General features: G+C 39.8%; 1 protein-coding gene across 5 annotated transcripts in view; it reads left to right on the forward strand.

Annotated features, from left to right (window-relative positions):
• The window catches only part of LOC133555292 (arginine-glutamic acid dipeptide repeats protein-like), a 90,589-nt gene that overhangs the window by 34,371 nt on the left and 35,767 nt on the right, over window positions 1–20,451 (forward strand). For all 5 annotated transcript variants that reach the window (XM_061904939.1, XM_061904941.1, XM_061904940.1 and 2 more), the window contains 3 exons: window positions 1,567–1,666; window positions 4,193–4,291; window positions 15,378–15,458. In XM_061904939.1, the coding sequence (XP_061760923.1) occupies window positions 1,567–1,666; window positions 4,193–4,291; window positions 15,378–15,458 (280 nt within the window). The remainder of the gene's footprint in view (window positions 1–1,566; window positions 1,667–4,192; window positions 4,292–15,377; window positions 15,459–20,451) is intronic.

The following is a 20,451-nucleotide window of genomic DNA, read 5'->3' on the forward strand; positions in this document are numbered from 1 at the left end:
TCAACTTCCCCATCCTGAACTAAACAATGTGGAGACAGCCACTTGAAACACAGACTTAACTACGAAGCTAATGCTAGCAGGAACAATCCATACAACACATCTCATCTGCTTGTGTTGTTGTTAACGACATCATCGATATAAGAACAATGTACAAACAGGACAGCAGTGGAAACTTAAGAGGGTGTCTCCTTTTTTTTTTATAAAAAAAACCTCAAGTCCTCTCAAAACTTGTGAACAGCTCACTTTTTCACTATCAGGTCTGACAAAGTAAAGACTTCAAAAAATTACCTTCCGCAAGTATTATGTATTTAAAGCTCTTATTGTTACATTTACAAAATTATTATGTTTTAACTTAAAATACTGGTCAAAATTGTTCAAAGATGTATTGCACAAATAAATTTGAGCATTTTTGCATATAATTAACAAACATTTTATTTATGACACATAAAGCACACACTCCATAAAAGTAATAAGTGTAAATTCAGAAAAATGTAAGCGGAAAAACTGATTTTTTATTTTTTCATATTGCTATTATTTAAATGTTTTGTTACTATTACTATTTTTTTTTGTTGTTTACTAATTAATACCTGTTGTTCTTTTAAACAAAATTCAAAGTTGCATTTTGGTGGTACAATAAATACTCATGTTTTCAAACTAATGAATATTTGTTATTTCAGTATCAATCAAAATAATTGTGATTATTGTTTTTGCTATAATTGTCCAGCCCTAACTTGAGGATGAATTACATTTTTGCTGAAATGTTTAGAGATTCCTCTTCTGATAATCTACTGCAGTGGTTCTCAACCTTTTTTCAGTGAACATTTTTTTAAATTCAAGTATCCCCTAATCAGAGCAAAACATTTTTGGTCGAAAAAAGAGATTAAGAACTAAAATACAGCACTGTGTCATCAGTTTCTGATTTATTAAATTCTATAACAGTGCAAAATATTGCTCATTTGTAGTGGTCTTTCTTGAACTATTTGGGAAAAAAAAGGTATAAAAATAACTAAAAACTTGTTGAAAAATAAACAAGTGATTCAATTATAAATAAAGATTTCTACACATAGAAGTAATCAACTTAAAGTGTCCTCTTTGGGGATTGTTATAGAGATCCATCTGGATTCATGAACTTAATTCTAAACATTTCTTCACAAAAAAAGAAATCTTTAACATCAATATTTACGGAACATGTCCACAAAAAATCTAGCTGTCAACACTGAATATTGCATTGTTGCATTTCTTTTCACAGTTTATGAACTTCCATTCATGTTTTGTTGAAGTATTATTCAATAAATATATTTATAAAGGATTTTTGAATTGTTGTTATTTTTAGAATATTTTAAAAAAATCTCACGTACCCCTTAGCATACCTTCAAGTACTCCCAGGGGTACGCGTACCCCCATTTGAGAACCACTGATCTACTGTATCTCATTCAAATAAGTTGATCAAAGAAAAATATGTGCTTGCAACCATTCTTACAGTGGGTTCAATGATGTTGCAAGATGTGTAGCACGAAAACTACTGGCTATTGTAATGTTGACTTCACCTTTGTGCTGCATCCACAGGAGCATGGCCGCCTTTGCAGGGATGTGTGACGGAGGCTCAACAGAGGACGGATGTCTAGCAGCCTCCCGAGACGACACTACATTAAACGCACTAAACACTGTAAGGAGAATGATTCTGTACACCGTGCTGAGCTTAGCTGTTAAACACCACCAGAGTTTCACAGGGCAATGTAATGGTTTGAATTGCATGGAATCTACTCGTTAAATGCATCCTTTCAATGATGGGTAATGATAAGGAGGACTCAGAGCCAATAGAGCATCCTCCTGTATTAAACTCTCCCACATGGGATTCTTACTACTTCAAGTATAATGAGAGATGGGCCTGCCACTCTGAATTAGAATGCAGAGGTATAAAATCACACCGAGGATATGAGAGTAGACATAAACAGGGCATTTACATTCAAACTCTATAAACTGGTACATTAACAGAGCAGGCTGGTCATTGTCTTGCAGCCTTCCCTACGCCTATTTGCAATTCCAATGAGTAATATTTTTTTCTTTAGAAGAAGAGCCCCGACACTCATGTTTTTCAGTGAATTTAATGTAAGCTACACTGTGATTGCGTTTGTCACAAAGTGGCTGCCTTTTTTTTTATCATGTATGAGCTGAGGTGTACAATAAAGAATCACGTCTCTCTTTGATATATACTTTGTAATCTGTAACGCATCAGCTCAATAAAATGTGCACAAAAAAGATGAGTGTCTCGCCGAGACTTTTATCGCAAAGTATACAGGAAATGCCGTAAATAAAGCAAACAGCCCACACAAACAGTACTCCCAGAAAGCAGGGTTTTTTTGGCGATCAATAAAAATAGATGGTTAAAATAACGACAGGAGGTAATAAATCTATGCGCGCTTGCGGGATTTTTCACCTGGGTGGAGCTAAAAGTATCACACAGTTCACAGTAAAAGCCTGCTTCATATTTCTTATACCGGATTATAAGGCGCACCTTCAGTGAATGGCCTATTTTAAAACTTTGTTCATGTATAAGGCGCACCGCATTATAAGGTGCATAGAATAGATGCTACAGTAGAGGCTGGGCTTACGTTATGCATTCTTTAGATGGAGCTGCGCTAAAGGGAATGTCAACAAAACAGTCAGGTCAGTCAAACTTTATTAATAGATTACAAACCAGCATTCTGACAACTCTGTTCCCTCCCAAAATGAATAAACAGCTGTTTTATTATTTTCCCCGATTCAATAAACACGTAAAAAACAGTCTGATACTGTTACGGTAAATCAAACGTTAGTGCAATCACAATATAGTAACACTCGAAATAGTGCAAAGCAATAATATATCAATAACTCAACGTCGCTCAAACGATAATGTCACACACCACACAAAATAAACATGTAAAGCTCACTTTATTAAGTTATTCCTCAACCACGAATCCCTCAAATTCTTCTTCTTCAGTGTTCGAATCAAACAGTTGGGCGAATACGGCATCCAATATGTCCGGCTCCATCTCGTCAAAGTCGTCATTAAACGAGTCAGTGTCGCTGCTGTTAATGTTAAATTCTTTCGCTGCTGCTCTATTCCGTGTTCTACTGTGTGACTGATCGCCTTGAGTTCAAACTCTGCGTCGTAAGCATGTCTCTTTACATAAACACACAGAAACGGTACGGCTCCCGCAGTCATATATCCCAGCATGCACCACACGCTTTTTCTTCTACGAGGGAAAATAAGGTAGGCGGCTGTTTACCGTTGTTGCGAGACTTCTTGTGGCATGTTTAATACGTACACTGAAGAAGAAGAATTTGAGGGATTTGTGGATGGGGAATAACTTAATAAAGTGAGCTTTACATGTTTATTATTTTGTGTGTTGTGTTGTGTGACATTAACGTTTGAGCAACGTTGTTATTGATATATTGTTATTGCTTTGCACTATTTCGAGATGTCGTTAATGGAGTCAGTGTCGCTGCTGTTGTCTAGCATTTCAGTGACAATTTCTGCTTTCCTGAAATCATGTCTCTCAATAGGAGCCATTTTGGAGTCTTTACATAAACAAAAAATGGAAATGAAACGGCACGGCCTGGCGCAGTCATATATCTCAGCATGCACCGCGCGCTTCTTCTCCTACGGGGGAAAATGAAATCAGCGGCTGCTTACCGTAGTTGTGAGACCTGTTGTGGCTCAATAATGATCCATATATAAGGCACAACAGATTATAAGGCGCACTGTCAGCTTTTGAGAACATTTTAGGTTTTTAGGTGCGCCTTATGAGGCGGTATTGCTCGTTTGGTAGAGTGCCCATGCCAGCAACCTGAGGGTTCCAGGTTCGATCCCCGCTCCGTCATCCTAGTCACTGCCGTTGTGTCCTTGGGCAAGACACTTTCTGGTTTAAATGTAATTTAGATATTGGGTTTTCACTATGTAAAGTGCTTTGAGTCACTTGAGAAAAGTGCTATATAAATATAATTCACTTCACTTATAGTGCGGAAAATACGGTACTCTTTATTGACATATTTGGATTGTGATGTTGATGGTGAGAGCCGTGTTAAAGAAAATTCCCTTGATGGTTGATTTTATGTAAGATTTAGGTTATAACCAACTAACTTAATATTTGATTTGAATATATTTTTTACATGTTGTGATTTTAATGGCTGACTTCAACTCTGCCCCCAGCTTCATGAAAGCAACTACGATGCAGGCAAAGCTCTCCAGCGCCTAGTGAAGAAACCTGTACCAAAACTGATAGAGAAGTGCTGGTCGGAGGATGAAGTGGTAAGAGAAAAGTATCTTTTGTTTTGCATGTACACGTGCTGTAAGTGGAAACAAATTTGTGTCTATTAAAGGTGGACCTATTATAATACTAATATACATTTGAAACACTTCTTTGAGAGCTAATTAATATCTATTGGATATGCTAAATTTTGCTCTGCCGTGGTGGAGCTTCCTCAACCTTTGGCTGTAAGTAATAAGTACGTCCACTTTGCGGCGACATCAAGACGTAGCCAGACTCAAAACCCCCGTAAACAGGATCATCCAAAACTGCGTGCAAGCTCATGCCCACATGTATGAACCTATATTGTTGTAACATGAGTATCCAACATTGAAACATGTATAAATTAGAAAAGACAACATTCATCATAGGTCCCTTCTAATCCCAATAAATGTGATCAACGCTACGTAAACACTCGCTGACAGGGACTAGTTTATGCCTGTAGAGGGTGCTGTTGAGAGGAAATGAGAGCAGAGCTCTTGGCCAGGGCCTCACAAGACATCAGGGAAAACACTTTCCAGCTCTTCCAAGCCTCACGAGCAGCTGCGTCCGGTTTATCACCCACAGAATAAATCTTTAGAGTGGAAGTCTGGAAAGGGTACAGGCTGAGGGCTGGTAATCCTATCCTCCATTTGAATTTAGATGTGCATTTCTGTTCAAGGAATAGAAGCAGAAAATGGCGGGTATGAGAGGTACAACTTAAGCACTGTATTTCATAAATATTTATACATTGTTTTTCTAATCCAAGTAAAAAATCATCCTCATTCCTTTTGTTGCTGGCTATATAACAATTTTCTCCACTGTCACATTGGTAACTTGAAGTCTGGGCTGGTATTGTCATTTTTGAGTCTCCCAGCTATGGAAGTGAAAATTTGTGTTTTTCTCTGCTTAAATGAACATGATGTCATCCTTTTGTTAGACCAGTTCTTGTTATATACTGTACCTGCACACACACCAGGCTATGCAAAGGTGCTAATATGGAATAATGATGATCACCTGCTGTTGTAGTCCCCGGGTTGATGTGTGCCCCAACAGTGCACACGACCTGCTGTTGTGGAACACAGGTCCCAGTGATGTGATCACCAGTTGTGCTTTTTCAGCCTCTCGGCCTTGAGGGACAAGTGTCAATGTCACCACAACCCACAGCTCAGCCTCTCCTTATTTATTTATCGCCCGCCGCGCCTCCCGCTTCCATCTCCTCTCCTCCAGTTCGAGCTTCATTATCCCTGCCATCTCATCTTTGCCTCCCCTTTCCAACCTTATAAGAGATGTGAATAAAAGTGACAGCGGGTGCTACCGCAATGACAGAATTGGTCGGTCTGCAGGGTCACTTGTCACCCTCCCCTCCCCCCACTTTCACTTGTGTTGGACCCCTCCACCACCCCGCCCTTTTGTCTCTTAGCCGGCAGCTGCTGCCACATAATCCCGAACTTGCTTTAAACTCTTCAAATATTTGTATCTGCTCACTATCTTTGCACAGAAGGTATAAAGCACTGCCATGCTGTTTATACTGCAATAGTGCCTCTACGTAGGAGCTTAATTAATTTTGTGACGGAGCTCTTGAATCAAAACCTCGTAACGTCCGCCATTGAAATGAACTGAAATCAATTTAATTGGCCCCTCTAAAACTGCACAAACATGAAAAATGCATTTTAAAAAGAAAAACATATTTTTACTTTTTTTTTTATTACAAAAAACAGATTGTAGTACAAACAAAGTAATGTAATGATAATGTGGACTTCTTCGGTGTCTCCTTCAAGCTGCTTTTCGATCAAACATACCATTAGCAGCTTTTTCATATTTCCAATGATGTCCGCTGTTTAGATATACCGTATTTTTCGGATTATAAATCGCTCCGGAGTATACGTCGCACCGGCCGAAAATGCATAAAAAAGAATGAAAAAAACATATACGTCGCACTGGAGTATAAGTCGCATTTTTGGGTGAAATTTATTTGATAAGATCTTCACGGTGGCAGAGGGGTTAGTGCGTCTGCCTCACAATACGAAGTTCCTGCAGTCCTGGGTTCAAATCCAGGCTCGGGAACTTTCTGTGTGGAGTTTGCATGTTCTCCCCGTGAATGCGTGGGTTCCCTCCGGGTACTCCGGCTTCCTCCCACTTCCAAAGACATGCACCTGGGGATAGGTTGATTGGCAACACTAAATTGGCCCTAGTGTGTGAATGTGAGTGTGAATGTTGTCTGTCTATCTGTGTTGGCCCTGCGATGAGGTGGCGACTTGTCCAGGGTGTACCCCGCCTTCCGCCCGATTGTAGCTGAGATAGGCGCCAGCGCCCCCCGCGACCCCGAAAGGGAATAAGCGGTAGAAAATGGATGGATGGATGGAAGATCCAACACAAAGAATAGATATTTAAAAGGCAATTTAAAAATAAATAAAGAATAGTGAACAACAGGCATAAATAACCAACTGAGAAGGTGCCTGCACTTCAGCCGTGACCCTCCCCCGCCGAATTCTTATTGGTTGACATGTGTTTGACGATTGCTGACATTTCATTCGTCTCTTCCGCGAATGAGATAAATAATATTATTTGATATTTAACGGTAATGTGTTAATCATTTCCCACATAAGTCCCTCTGGAGTATATGTCGCACCCCCGGCCAAACTATGAAAAAAACTGCGACTTAAAGTTCGAAAAATACGGTAAGTTGCCATCCTTGGCTGGCTTTTGACTTGCAGTGATACGCTCCAATTGCTTAGTCGAGTCATGTTTTTCATGATTTTTTTTTTTTTCTTTAATTCAATGAAGATCATCCACTTCTTCTTAGCTCTGTACTTCACTCTCACTTTCTTCCTTCCCACAAAAGTTGTGTCCATCTGTAGCGATAAGCTAATGTTAGCAAGTAAGACCTGATGTTTTGGGGCGGATCTTGCAGGGTCTTCTGTGACATTTTCTAAACCAGCTAATGCTTGGGGATGTTTTGTAAGTCAAATTTTTGCTTGCAACTTAATTTAAAAGCTGGGGGACAGCTCTTATTTCAAAACAATCTTAAGTTGGGGCACTTTTAAGTTGAGGTAGCACTACTTTATTTTAGTAAATATGCTAGTGTTTGATGAACGTATAAATATTTTTGTTGTAAATATTGTTAGAATCTGTTGAATTAGGTTACTGCACCAACTTTCTGTGCCACCCAACAAATTACCATAACAGCAATCAAAAAGGCTTTAACTACTTTACAAAGACAGATGGATTGATTGAAGACCCTTCATTAAGCAAATTTGTTTTTCACAACAAATGCACACCATAAAAGCCTTCCGGTATTTGTTTTGCAATAGTGCTGTTAAGATGTGGGACAACAGGCGGTGCCATCTAAACAACTAGTAGCAGCAGCAGTTTTGCAGTCAGTTGCCATGTCAGAGATCTATGACTGCGGTGGGGTGGGAGGTCTATACTCCTCAGCCAGCTGCACTGTGCTGTGGCTTATCTCCGCCAGTGTCTTCAGTTGAAGGATGACTGGAGCTGACTGCCAACAACATTAGTGGGAGTAAGACACGGGGTAAAGAGTGGCCCCTTTGCCACCATCCAACAAGTTGTTGAATATAAGCTTACAAAAGAGCACATAATACACAACACATTTTTCTCTGAGTCCCCTGCGGAAGGCTTTGGGTTATTTAAAATTTGAAACAAGGTCTGTAGTCCGCTTCTGCAGAGGGACTGGTGCTCAGTAAATAAAAAGTAGGCTGCGTTAGTTGGGTATCTTTCATATCATTTTTTTATGTTCATATAAAAACACTTATAGTTTATTAACTGCATGCCAAGGCATATTGTGGCACTGTAACCTGAAATAAAAGGTTAACAAATTATCTATCCATCCATCCATCCATCCATCCATCTTCAGCATTTTCCACACGTTTGAGTCAGGACTTTTGGAAGGCCATTCTAAAACCTTTTTTTTACCACTTTTGACGTATGTTTGGGGTCATTGACCTGTTGAACACCCAACTGCGGCCAAGACCCAACTTCCGGGCTGATGATTTTAGGTTGTCCTGAAGAATTTGGAGGTAATCCTCCATTTCATTGTCCCATTTACTCTATATAAACCACCAGTTTCATTGGCAGACCAAACAGGCCCAGAGCATAATACTGCCACCACCCCCATGCTTGACGACAGGAACAGTGTTCCTGGGAGTGAAGGCCTCAACTTTTCTCTTCCAAACATATTGCTGGGTATTGGGGCCAAACAGCTCAATTTTTGTTTCATCTGACCACAAACATTTCCATCAGAAGGTCTATCTTTGTCCATAAGATGTTAGATGAAGCAAAAATGTTGCTGTTTGGCCACAATACCCAGCAATATATTCGGAGGAGAAAAGGTGAGGCCTTTGATTCCAGGAACACCACACCTACCGTCAACCATGGTGGTAGTAGTATTATGCTCTGGGTATTGTGCAGCCGAGTGTGAAGCGGCTGGGATGAGAATCAGCCCCTCCAAGTCCGAGTCCATGGTTCTCGCCCGGAAAAGGGTGGAGTGCCATATCCGGGGTGGGGAGGAGATCTTGCCCCAAGTGGAGGAGTTCAATTACCTCGGAGTCTTGTTCACGAGTGAGGGAAGAGTGGATCGTGAGATCAACAGGCGGATGGGTGCTGCGTCTTCAGTAATGCGGATGCTGTATCGATCCGTTGTGGTGAAGAAGGAGCTGCGTCAGAAAGCAAAGTTCTCAATTTGCTGGTCGATCTACGTTCCCATCCTCACCTATGGTCATGAGCTTATGGTTATGACCGAAAGGACAAGATCACGGGTACAAGCGGCCGAAATGAGCTTCCTCCGCCGGTTGGCGGGGCTCTTCCTTAGAGATAGGGTGAGAAGCTCTGTCATCCGGGAGGAGCTCACAGTAAAGCTGCTGCTCCTCCACATCGAGAGGAGCCAGATGAGGTGGTTCGGCCATCTGGTCAGGATGCCAACCAAACGCCTCCCTAGTTTAGGGCACGTCCAACCGGTAGGAGGCCACGGGGAAGAACCTGGATATGTTGGGAAGACTGTCTCCCGGCTGGCCTGGGAACTCCTCGGGATCCCCCAAAATGCCTGGGGAGAGGAAAGCCTGGGCTTCCCTGCTAGGCTGCCGCCCCCGTGACCCGACCTCAGATAAGCGGAAGAAGATGGATGGATGGATGGATATATGATAAATTGTGAGTTAAGTAATGCACATATCTACCTCTGCCTACATGCTCAATATTGAAGTGCAACTTTGTCAATACTTTATTTAGCCCCTTTATTGTTTTAGTTGTGTATATTTGAGGGGCCTCAATCTCCTTAACATATTTTATTGTTTTTGGTTGTGATTTTTGTTCAAGTGCAAAACTTTACTAACAAAGTATGATTGTTTTCATATAACTTGGAGATTTAAAAGTTTCCATTTCAATTACAATGTTAAAATATAGGACAAATACAAGTGTATTGCATTTGAAAGGCTATACATGCATTATTATGTAGTATTACATCAGTGATTATTTTGGTCTCAAAAAACAATGTAGTAAGCTAAACTACAAACCCTGTTTTCATATGAGTTGGGAAATTTTGTTAGATGTAAATATAAACTGACTACAATGATTTGCAAATCATTTTCAACCCATATTCAATTGAATATGCCACAAAGACAATATATTTGATGTTCAAACTGATAAACATTTTTTTTTTTGCAAATAATCATTACCTTTAGAATTTGATGCCAGCAACACGTGACAAAGAAGTTGGGAAAGGTGGCAATAAATACGATATAAAGTTGAGGAATGCTCATCAAACACTTATTTGGAACATCCCACATCTGTGCAGGCTAATTGGGAACAGGTGGGTGCCATGATTTGGTATAAAAACAGCTTCCCAAAAAATGCTCAGTCTTTTACAAGAAAGGATGGGGCGAGGTACACCCCTTTGTCCACAACTGCGTGAGCAAATAGTCAAACAGTTCCAAGAACAACGTTTCTCAAAGTGCAATTGCCAGAAATTTAGGGATTTCAACATCTACGGTCCATAATATCATCAAAAGGTTTAGAGAATGTGGAGAAATCACTCCACGTAAGCGGCATGGCCAGAAACCAACATTGAATGACCGTGACCTTCGATCCCTCAGACGGCACTGTATCAAAAACCGACATCAATCTCTAAAGGATATCACCACATGGGCTCAGGAACACTTCAGAAAACCATTGTCACTAAATACAGTTGGTCGCTACATCTTTAAGTGCAAGTTAAAGCTCTACTATGCAAAGCAAAAGCCATGTATCAACAACATCCAGAAACGCCCAAGATCATCTAAAATGGACTGATGCAAAGTAGAAAAGTGTTCTGTGGTCTGACAAGTCCACATTTCAAATTGTTTTTGGAAATATTCGATATCATGTCATCCGGACCAAAGGGGAAGCGAACCATCCAGACTGTTATCGACGCGAAGTTCAAAAGCCATGATCAGTGATGGTATGGGGGTGCGTTAGTGCCCAAAGCATGGGTAACTTACACATCTGTGAAGGCACCATAAATGCTGAAAGGTACATACAGGTTTTGGAACAACATATGCTGCCATCTTTTTCATGGACGCCCCTGCTTATTTCAGTAAGACAATGCCAAGTCACATTCAGCACGTGTTACAACAGCGTGGCTTTGTAAAAAAAGAGTGCGTGTACATTCCTGGCCTGCCTGCAGTCCAGACCTGTCTCCCATCAAAAATGTGTGGCGCATAATGAAGCGTAAATCACGACAGCGCAGACCCCGGATTGTTACATGACTGAAGCTCTACGTAAAACAAGAATGGGAAAGAATTCCACTTTCAAAGCTTCAACAATTAGTTTCCTTAGTTCCCAAATGTTTATTGAGTGTTGTTAAAAGAAAAGGTGATGTAACACAGTGGTGAACATGCCCTTTCCCAACTACTTTGGCACGTGTTGCAGCCATGAAATTCTAAGTTAATTATTATTTGCAAAAAAAAAAATAAAGTTTATGAGTTTGAACATCAAGTATCTTGAGTTTGTAGTGCATTCAATTGAAAATGGTTTGAAAAGGATTTGCAAATATTTGTATTCCGTTTATATTTACATCCAACACAATTTCCCAACTCATATGAAAACGGGGATTTGTACATGTTACTCTCGATTAAATGTAGCTAAGTTAGAGGGGAAACTATCCCCGGAGAATTGTAGCAAGCTATACTACAAGCTACACGGCAAAAATAGTTTGCTACGTTGAATCTACTTTTAACGGCATTCTACCTATGGGCCCACATGTATAATATCAATGTTAATGTAACTGAGTGTACAAATGGACCCAATAAGGGTCCGTTACGATTAACTATCTGTCATTTAGCTGGACATACTCTACAACTACCTCTAGGGGTCCCCATACACCACTGTATGTATTTTATTTTTCCTTGTCTTTGGCCGACCCCTGTTATGTTATTTATATTCTCTAACTATGTACAGTAAAAAAAACCTCTATCTATATCCTGACAAAAAAAAAATAATGACTTGTGTGTTGTTTGGGAACATTTGATAATGGTTATGTGCGGTAAAACTTTTCATGAACTCAACTCACATTACTGTGTGTTCCTAAATTTGTGTTTAACATCTTAGATGAAGAGAGCAGTTATGATTTTGGTTTACAGAGTAAATAACTGAAACTAAGGTTATTGGCATTTTTTTCTCTAAACACATACATTTCTCTAAATATGACTACGGATATTGTGGGTTTCCTGCATGTCATCTACATCACTAAAGGGAAAATCTAATTGCCATTTTCGAATATGTTTTCTTTTATTTATTTGTTTGAGTTGTCAACTTGAATTGTCCCTTTTGTCTCTTGGGTCTCTAGTCGTCATGTGACATGAGTTTGTGTGCCAGTTTGGAGTTTATTTACGAATTTTGATGACCCACTTTAGCTTGCCTCTGATCGGCCAGTCTGTAATGTTTCGTCCTAACCCGAGCCAATTGTGACTCATCATACAAACACTAAACAATCATCATGGCTTTTTTTTTTTTCGTATTCATGGATTTTCTCAATTATCCAGGTCATTTTATTTTCTATGTTATTTTTTATTCCTAGATTCACAGTGGCCTAGTGGTTAGAGTGTCCGCCCTGAAATCGTTAGGTTGTGAGTTCAAACCCCGGCCGAGTCATACCAAAGACTATAATAATGGGACCCATTACTTCCCTGCTTGGCACTCCGCATCAAGGGATGGAATTGGGGGTTGAATCACTAAAAATGATTTCTGGGCGCAGCCACCGCTGCCGCCCACTGCTCCCCTCACCTCCCAGGGGATGGTTGGGTCAAATGCAGAGGACAAATTGCACCACACCTAGTGTGTGTGTGACTTTAACAGTCCATTTTCTGGCTTTGTACCTTTGATGTAAGCTACATGGGCCTAAAATTAGCTAAGCTACAGGAAAAGCTACTTGTTAAAAAAGTAGCTAAGCTACTGGAAAATGTAGTTAAACTACGTAGCTCAGCTCCATGTAGCTTGTTGCTGCCCATCATTGCTGATTAGCAATAATGGACACATGTTGGTGTGAAAATAGAAAAAACACAATTATTTGAGAAATCAGACTAATTTAGTGCATGGAAACTAAGAGAATAACAAAATAATTGACACTATAGGTGGCTAAAATATGACTAAAATTGAAAGATATTTTAGGGAAATTACTATGACTATAACAATTATAGTCACAAGTAGTCCTCGGTTTCGTGTGGCAGTCCTCAACTGCCCCCTCGCCACTTAGGTTTGTCCACAGCCTGAAAGGTCAGCCTTTTACAAGTCCACAATAATGGCTTCGTATTGAATGAAAGGGGTTTTGTTGCCCTCAGCCTGACTTGTACCAGTGTTCTCATGTAGAAGGAATGAAGTATCCCACACAAGCCATTATACCATCTTAGCGATGCTTACATACATATTATTAAAACCCGTTTTACAACTTCCAGCTCAACTATTAAGCGGGAAGTGCAACAAAGACCTGATGGGGGGAGTTTTTTCGGTCTTTTCTCCACTTCACAATAGAGAGAGGAAACTTGGGGCGGGCGAAAAGCGCCAGCTCTCTACAACACACTCCTGACACAGAAGCCTGTTTCTGCACAGCGGATGACCATTTGGTAGCGCTCCCAGCTTTAAACCCCCCCTCTCGCTTTGCCTGCCTGGACTCTTGCAACCCCTCCTTTGCTGCTGTGTTGCCTAGCGACGGTGGGCTGGAGCAATAAGAGCAGGGGGCAGAGCGATTCAGGGAGCAGATTGGCGGATGATTTATTAGCTGGGCTGGAGAGCAGCGAGCCCAGGCAGCTGAAATGGAGCCTTAAACTGGAGCCTGCATGTAGAGAGAGAGGCAGCAAGAGAAACAAAACTGAAGTGAAGAGCAGAATGGGGGAGGCGCATGACAGACCGTGTAAATTATGTAGTTAAGATGACATAATTAGGGCAGACAGGAACCTGACGGCTGGAAAAATTTAAATTTACCTCAACTTTAAAGAGTATTCAGATATTCATGTAACCCTTCTTACTCACTTTTTCATTGCATGTTACACAGCTTTGCAATTCTGATGGTGTGTATTGCCAAACCTGGTTGTACGCAGATAACATGTTGGCAATATGCTTGTTCAAGGTTGTGTGGTTGGAGACATGCTTGTGCGAAGCGCTTCAGTTGGAGACGGCACCATCTGCTGGCTAATCAAACACTACACTTTCTCTCTGATTATTGGAAATTAACTGCTGAGCCAAGTGACTGCTGCAACATGCTCTTTTTTCTTTAGTTCTTAGCTGGGGAAATTCAATCTTAGCTTTTATATTTTATGTAACTTGTTTTATCATATTTTTGTTTAAACACACGTATCTTTTCATTACCCTTTTCTCTTTTCTGCTGGCTCTCGTCCACTTGTAAATCTGGGCTTTGTTCCCCACGCGTAAACAACCTTTTGGTTACATAACATGGAAACCCAACCCCTGACTCTTAGTAAAGACTCTGTGTCGGGTTTTCCTCATCGCTCGCCTCCTTCCTCCCGTGTCCGAGACCTTTCTCCACACATCACATAGCAGCCCGTCTCCTCTCTCCGGCTGCTCTCCTGCTTGTACATTACCATAAACGTGTGTGTCAAAGTGTGCGTACCCAGCACCGAGTCTCCAGCTCTTGTGCTGCATCTAATAACAGATCGTAGCCCTGGGTGTTCATGTGTGGTATTGAAGAAATGGAGTGTGTGCATGCTGGAATTCCTGATGGGAATCCCAGGACTCCACTCCGGGATTTTCCTCCCGCTGCAAACCAGAGGCTCTCTTGCAGAAAGATCACATGTAAAGCCTTCCCCTTTGTAGTGGAAGAGCGGAGAGTGACAAGCTATTCCGTGCTTGTAAAAAAAACAAGAGGAAAAACAGCTATGTTACATTGGAGGCATTGTGGATATACCCCCCGATTACCTGTGTGGATGTAGACGCTTGTTCGGCTCACTGCCAGGACTTTTGCCTGCTTTTGTCCGGAGTTACTTGATGGAAACGGACCGGGGCTTGCTTCTGGAACAAGAAAGTAAATCTGTTGGTTGTTCGCTTTAGAGGCTATGCATGTTTTCAGCCTCCGCTTTTTATGGCTTGCAATGCATAGCTCTTGAAGGAAAAGAGGTGTATTTAGATGGCTGGAGTAGAAAGTATATGTGTTGTGTTCCTTATTAAGATGACACTTTTACACTCGCAAACAGCCGCAGTTTCTCACATCATGTTCACTTAGTTTCACTTTTGTCAATATGTATTTCTCCATTCCACACAAAATGTACAACTGTAGACTGACAGATATATTTGGGGAGGAAGTTCAGGTATTGGTTTTGAACTTCACTTTAGTGATCAACATGTGTCTTGTTTAACATCTGCCCCCACATAAGAAAATGTAACCTCTGCGTCTCTCTTGCCCTACTTGTCATTTCCTCTCTTTTGTACCCTGACATGACTGTTTGCTCCGCTCTTTAAATGGCTACGCAGCCTTGTAAATAAATAGACTTCACAACTCTGCCACCACAGTCGACTGAAAGGAAAACTGTTTTTCACAGTGGCGCTGGATCTGAAATAACTGTTTTTTTCTCCCCCCTTCCCCTTCTCTTTTTCCTATAAAATCTGCAGAAGCGCTTCATTAAAGGCTTGAGACAGTTCGGAAAAAACTTCTTCAGGATCCGGAAGGAGCTCCTGCCCAACAAAGAGACGGTATTTATTTTCCCCTCTTATGAAAAATACCTGTTTCATTTTGTTAACCAAAATAATAAGTAAAACCTCAGCCTGAGTGTTTTAAAACCTCATCAGTGTTTAAGTACTTCTTAAATCCATTATTATCTTGTATTGAAGTTACTAAAAATACATATTTACTACATATGTTTAATTAACAGAAAGACACAAAAAATACCCAAATGCATGCGCAAATAGTAAGCAAGTCAGTTGTGACATGTTTATGGAAGTTGTCAGCCAAAGAGCAGCGATGCGGCCATAACATGTTATGTTATATGGAAATTAACTGTTTAAAAAACTTGCATGTACTTTTTGTGTAATATAATTCATTTTGGGTTATAATAACTTTTTCCGCAAGTGATAATAAATACATGTCATAGTTGCCAGACTGCACACAGTGTGTTGATATTCACTGTGTGAGAGCACTGTTCCAGTACAACTGGGTCAAATCCAGACCTAGCAATGATTAACACTCAGTCCTGACCACGCTGAGAAACAAAACATACCAATGCCCAGACTTTATGTTCCTCTTTAAGATGACTTGTTCTTGATTTATATCTCCACTAAGTGGAGTGTGTGTGCATGTTACTCCTGACTGTTGCACATGTTGACTTATTAGTATTATGTAGGCATTTTGACTCTTTAAAAATGATGCTGACAATGTGGCAATACAGCGCTGGCAGTCTTCAAAGCATGTCTTTAAAACACAATTTGAACCTCACGAATATAGTGCAATTGTACTTGGGAGAAAATTTGCCGGTGTAATAATGAACTGTTGTAAAAGTCCTAACAGTTAGTATCAACAAATCAAATTGTATTTATCGTAAAAATTAATGATCGATTTTGAATTGATGGAAAAATGTCCAAATATTGATTATTAATGCATTTTAAATAAAGTAATACAGGAGATTCTAAAATGCAGATTTAATGCAACCACAGACACATAAAGGTTGGAGGAAAGGACAAGCTATGCTAGCCGTGGCGCTAAGCTAGCTTGAATGAGAAGTAATGAAGCAAGAAAAGAAATGTTTTGTACATTCAAACAGAAGTCTGACTGTAAACTGAAAACAATGATTTGCAAATCATTTTCATTCCATATTCAGTTGAATATGCTACAAAGACAACATATTTCATGTTAAAACTGACACACATTTTTTTTTTGCAAATAATCATTAACTTTAGAATTTGATGCCAGCAACACGTGACAAAGAAGTTGGGAAAGGTGGCAATAAATACTGATAAAGTTGAGGAATGCTCATCAAACACTTATTCGGAACATCCCACAGGTGTGCAGGCTAATTAGGAACAGTTGGGTGCCATGATTGGGTATAAAAACAGCTTCCCAAAAAATGCTCAGTCTTTCACAAGAAAAGATGGGGCGAGGTACACTCCTTGGTCCACAACTGCGTGAGCAAATAGTCAAACAATTTAAGAACAACGTTTCTCAAAGTGCAATTGCCAGAAATTTTGGGTTTTCAACATCTACGCTCCATAATATCATCTGAAATTACACTTATTATCTGTGTTCCTACAAACCAATTAAACTTTAAGTCACAACCTATATATGATTGCACAAAAACAAAATGAAGCATAATTAAACACACTTCTATGTATCAACAACCAGATTTATCATTTCCATTGTTGACTTTCTTTAAATTTTCACAGAAGAAAATCTTTTTCACAGATCTATATCAATTGTGCAGTGTCTCATCCTGCATTTTAGTTGAGGTTAGCAATTGTTTATTTTACCCCTGTTTATTTTACATTAGGTTGAGGGGGAGGAGTCGCAGCCCCGCTTTACCGTGTACCTCTTGCTTGGTATACTTGCTCCCCCAAAATAAACTATATGCTTGCCTAACAGAATTGCTATTGGGACATACAATGGAGACTTTTAGAACCACAGTTTCTTTGATTTAAAAATGCAGCACAATTTTACACTTAGCAAACTCCTCTCGCGGGCCAGATTGAACCTGTTTGCGTGCCTGAGCCGGCCCGCAGGCCGCATTTTTTACATGACTGGCGTAGCGAGTAACCAGGTAAGAAGTAAGAAGCGGAAAAAATACTAAGTTGATGAATTAGTCAGAAGAGAGAATAATTACCACACAGTGTGACAACGCTGTCAGGCATAGATATGAATGAGTCGGCCGTTGATACTTCGAGCTGCAAGTTTACGGCGATTGGGAACAAAGTGTCTGGGCTTTCTGTGGTTATTGAAAAACACAGATATTATAACAAAGATGCCTGTTCACCAAATAGAGATGTTTCTTTACAGTTCTCGCGTATGTAGTCTTCCACATATACATACATCTATGCTCTGCGCACTTACAAAAACCGTAATACTAGACACAAAAACGTCATACGTTCAAATGTCCTACACCTGTCTAAACATTAGGCAGCTTGCGTGCTAATTACTTGCTATCTTAAATGCTAACATGAATACATGACACATTGACGTAGTCAGGGTTCGTACGGGTGCTTAAAAATCTTGAAAATGTTTGGATTTTAATGTTGTGTTTTCAAGGTTTGAAAAATACTTAAATTTTGGGTCAAGTGCTTAGAAATGCTTGGAAATGTTCATCATATTTTTCGGCAGTCTAACTCAATAGGCAAATTATAAAGTGGAAAAAAATAAAATAAGTTGACTTAAAAATGAGAGCTTTACGCTTATACGCCCCCAAGAGGACAGTGGTGCATCGGTTCATCATGCTGGGAGGCTGTCGTTTTAAAGAACATAGGATGGAAATTATTAGTCCATTGTTGGACTTGTTTGTACGTTTCAAGATCATGTAATGTATAATTTGTAACCTTTTTCAAAACTTAGAGCTGAGTTAATATGAATAATTTTGTAGTTTTTACACAACATGGTGTATTATTTTCGTTGTCTACTTAATTTGTCCGGCTACCTCAGTGAACGCAAAAAAAGTAAGCTTTTGTCTTTTTGTTAATTTGTTATTATAGCCACAGTTATAAGGCTAGATATGCTTAATGAAAGGTGACTGAGGTGTTGTGAAAAACAAAATAGTTTCCTTTAATTTATTATCATTATATTAATATGGAACAGTTTTGTTAATAAATGAGTTAAATTGAAAATTTGAAAGTGCGCGTATTTATATCACGTTATGCAGTTTACAAGCACAAATACGGTGTGAATCAATCACCGCACAAATACGGTGTGAATCAATCAAACCTAATTGAGTGCTGTAAGAAAGAAAAAGAACAAGAAATGTGAAAAACAACACAAGTGGAGACACGTTTGCAAAAACACATGTTTTATAAACACATTGCTGTCCAAGCAACTAAGTTATTAAATTGTGCACATTGAACCTAATTCATACAGACATGAAGCAAACTTGCATGACGTCACATAAACAGGAAATGAAGTGTGCAACCACCGTTATCATTAATAAACACTATAAAACCTGAAATCTATTTATTGTACAATAAAACTTGGGTAAAAGTTTGTATTGTGTGTAAAAGTACTTTTTGAGCACATTCAACAATATTGTGATAATGGTAACCGGGATCATTTTGATCACAATAACCCTGATCTCAAACTTTCATATTGTTCCTTCACTAATGTGTCATGTCTGTGTTTGAATATTTGGAAATATGTGAGTGGTCTGTTTGATTGGTTATAAAATGAGGCACTAATGGTTATAAAAAGGAGGTATTAAGCCAAGTCAACCCGGAGAGGAGTCTACTTTGGCCGCTGAGGTAAATAGACCTCCTCGTGGATGGAGGCCTGCCACTGCCACAGAGCCGAGAGAGATTAATTTTCTCCCTGCAAATGGAAAATAAACTGCCCTTTAAACATATTAAATGTGGGGGGAAATGACAGCGCAATTGTGGAGGGGAAAGCTAAGAAGGCTGGGCGTTAGCTGTGTAGACACTAACAGCCTAGCATGTCGCACTGAGGGGGGGAAAAACTCTTGCTTATGATTCAACTTGCTTTTTTTTCGCTGTAAGACTGATCTGAGCTAGTGCCAGTTAATACCCGCAGGAAAGCTCTTTTTATTTCCTACCCTCTTTTTTCCAAATCCTACCTCGAGAACACAAACACAACAATCATTCCGGCTGTTCCCGCACACTTCTGTTCCGCCATGTACATTTCAAGACAAAGCATCAACGCAAACACATAAATGCAGTGTCTCCTTCACCATTATCCCAGTCATATTCATTATTATATAACCACCCGGTGTTCCACGGGTCCATTTCCACACCGGCTCTGAAGCGTCAGCGTGGCTCAAACAGCCAGCGCCGAGTGTAAAGTACCCAGCTCTGTGTAAACACTCCAAGCCTGACTAACACTCAGGAATGCTTTATATAAAGTCGCATAAAGGCCTGCAAGGGAAATGGGTGTGTCATCTGACTGGCCTTGCTGCCACGATTTACTTGGTTTGGACGTCATGGAACACTCGCTTCATTTCAGTGTGCAAACAACTAAACATGCTGAAACCGCAGATTCAGAGATAGCTGTTAGTTTAAAAAAAGTTGCATTTAAGGTGCATTCGGATCAACTAAAGCTCAGTCTTCATTCATCTCAAAAATTAAAATAGTTTTTAGGGACTATAAAAAATTACTGTTAAATTACAAGTGTGTATATTTAAAATTGCACGTATTTAATAGTTTTAAAGACCAATGGCATTTTTCAAAGAAGCCTCTATTTATTACCACTGATATAATATATTTAATTATGAACTAAAATCTTTCATCAAAGTCTCCACTTGAATTTTTTTCACTACATTTTCAGGCACAAAATTAGCATCATTCTTGACAGTGATAGGAAAAAATATAATCTCTGTATTTTTTTGCAACACAACTTAATTTAAAAATAAATCCTTAATTTTAATAATTGACGTAGTGTGTCAATGTTGTCTGTCTATCTGTGTTGGCCCTGCGATGTGGTGGAGACTTGTCCAGGGAGTACACCGCCTTCCACCCGAATGCAGCTGAGATAGGCTCCAGCCACTCCCCC

This window comes from Nerophis ophidion, linkage group LG06 (genome assembly GCF_033978795.1).
Source record: "Nerophis ophidion isolate RoL-2023_Sa linkage group LG06, RoL_Noph_v1.0, whole genome shotgun sequence".
In the NCBI taxonomy this organism is placed as follows: Eukaryota; Metazoa; Chordata; class Actinopteri; order Syngnathiformes; family Syngnathidae; genus Nerophis; species Nerophis ophidion.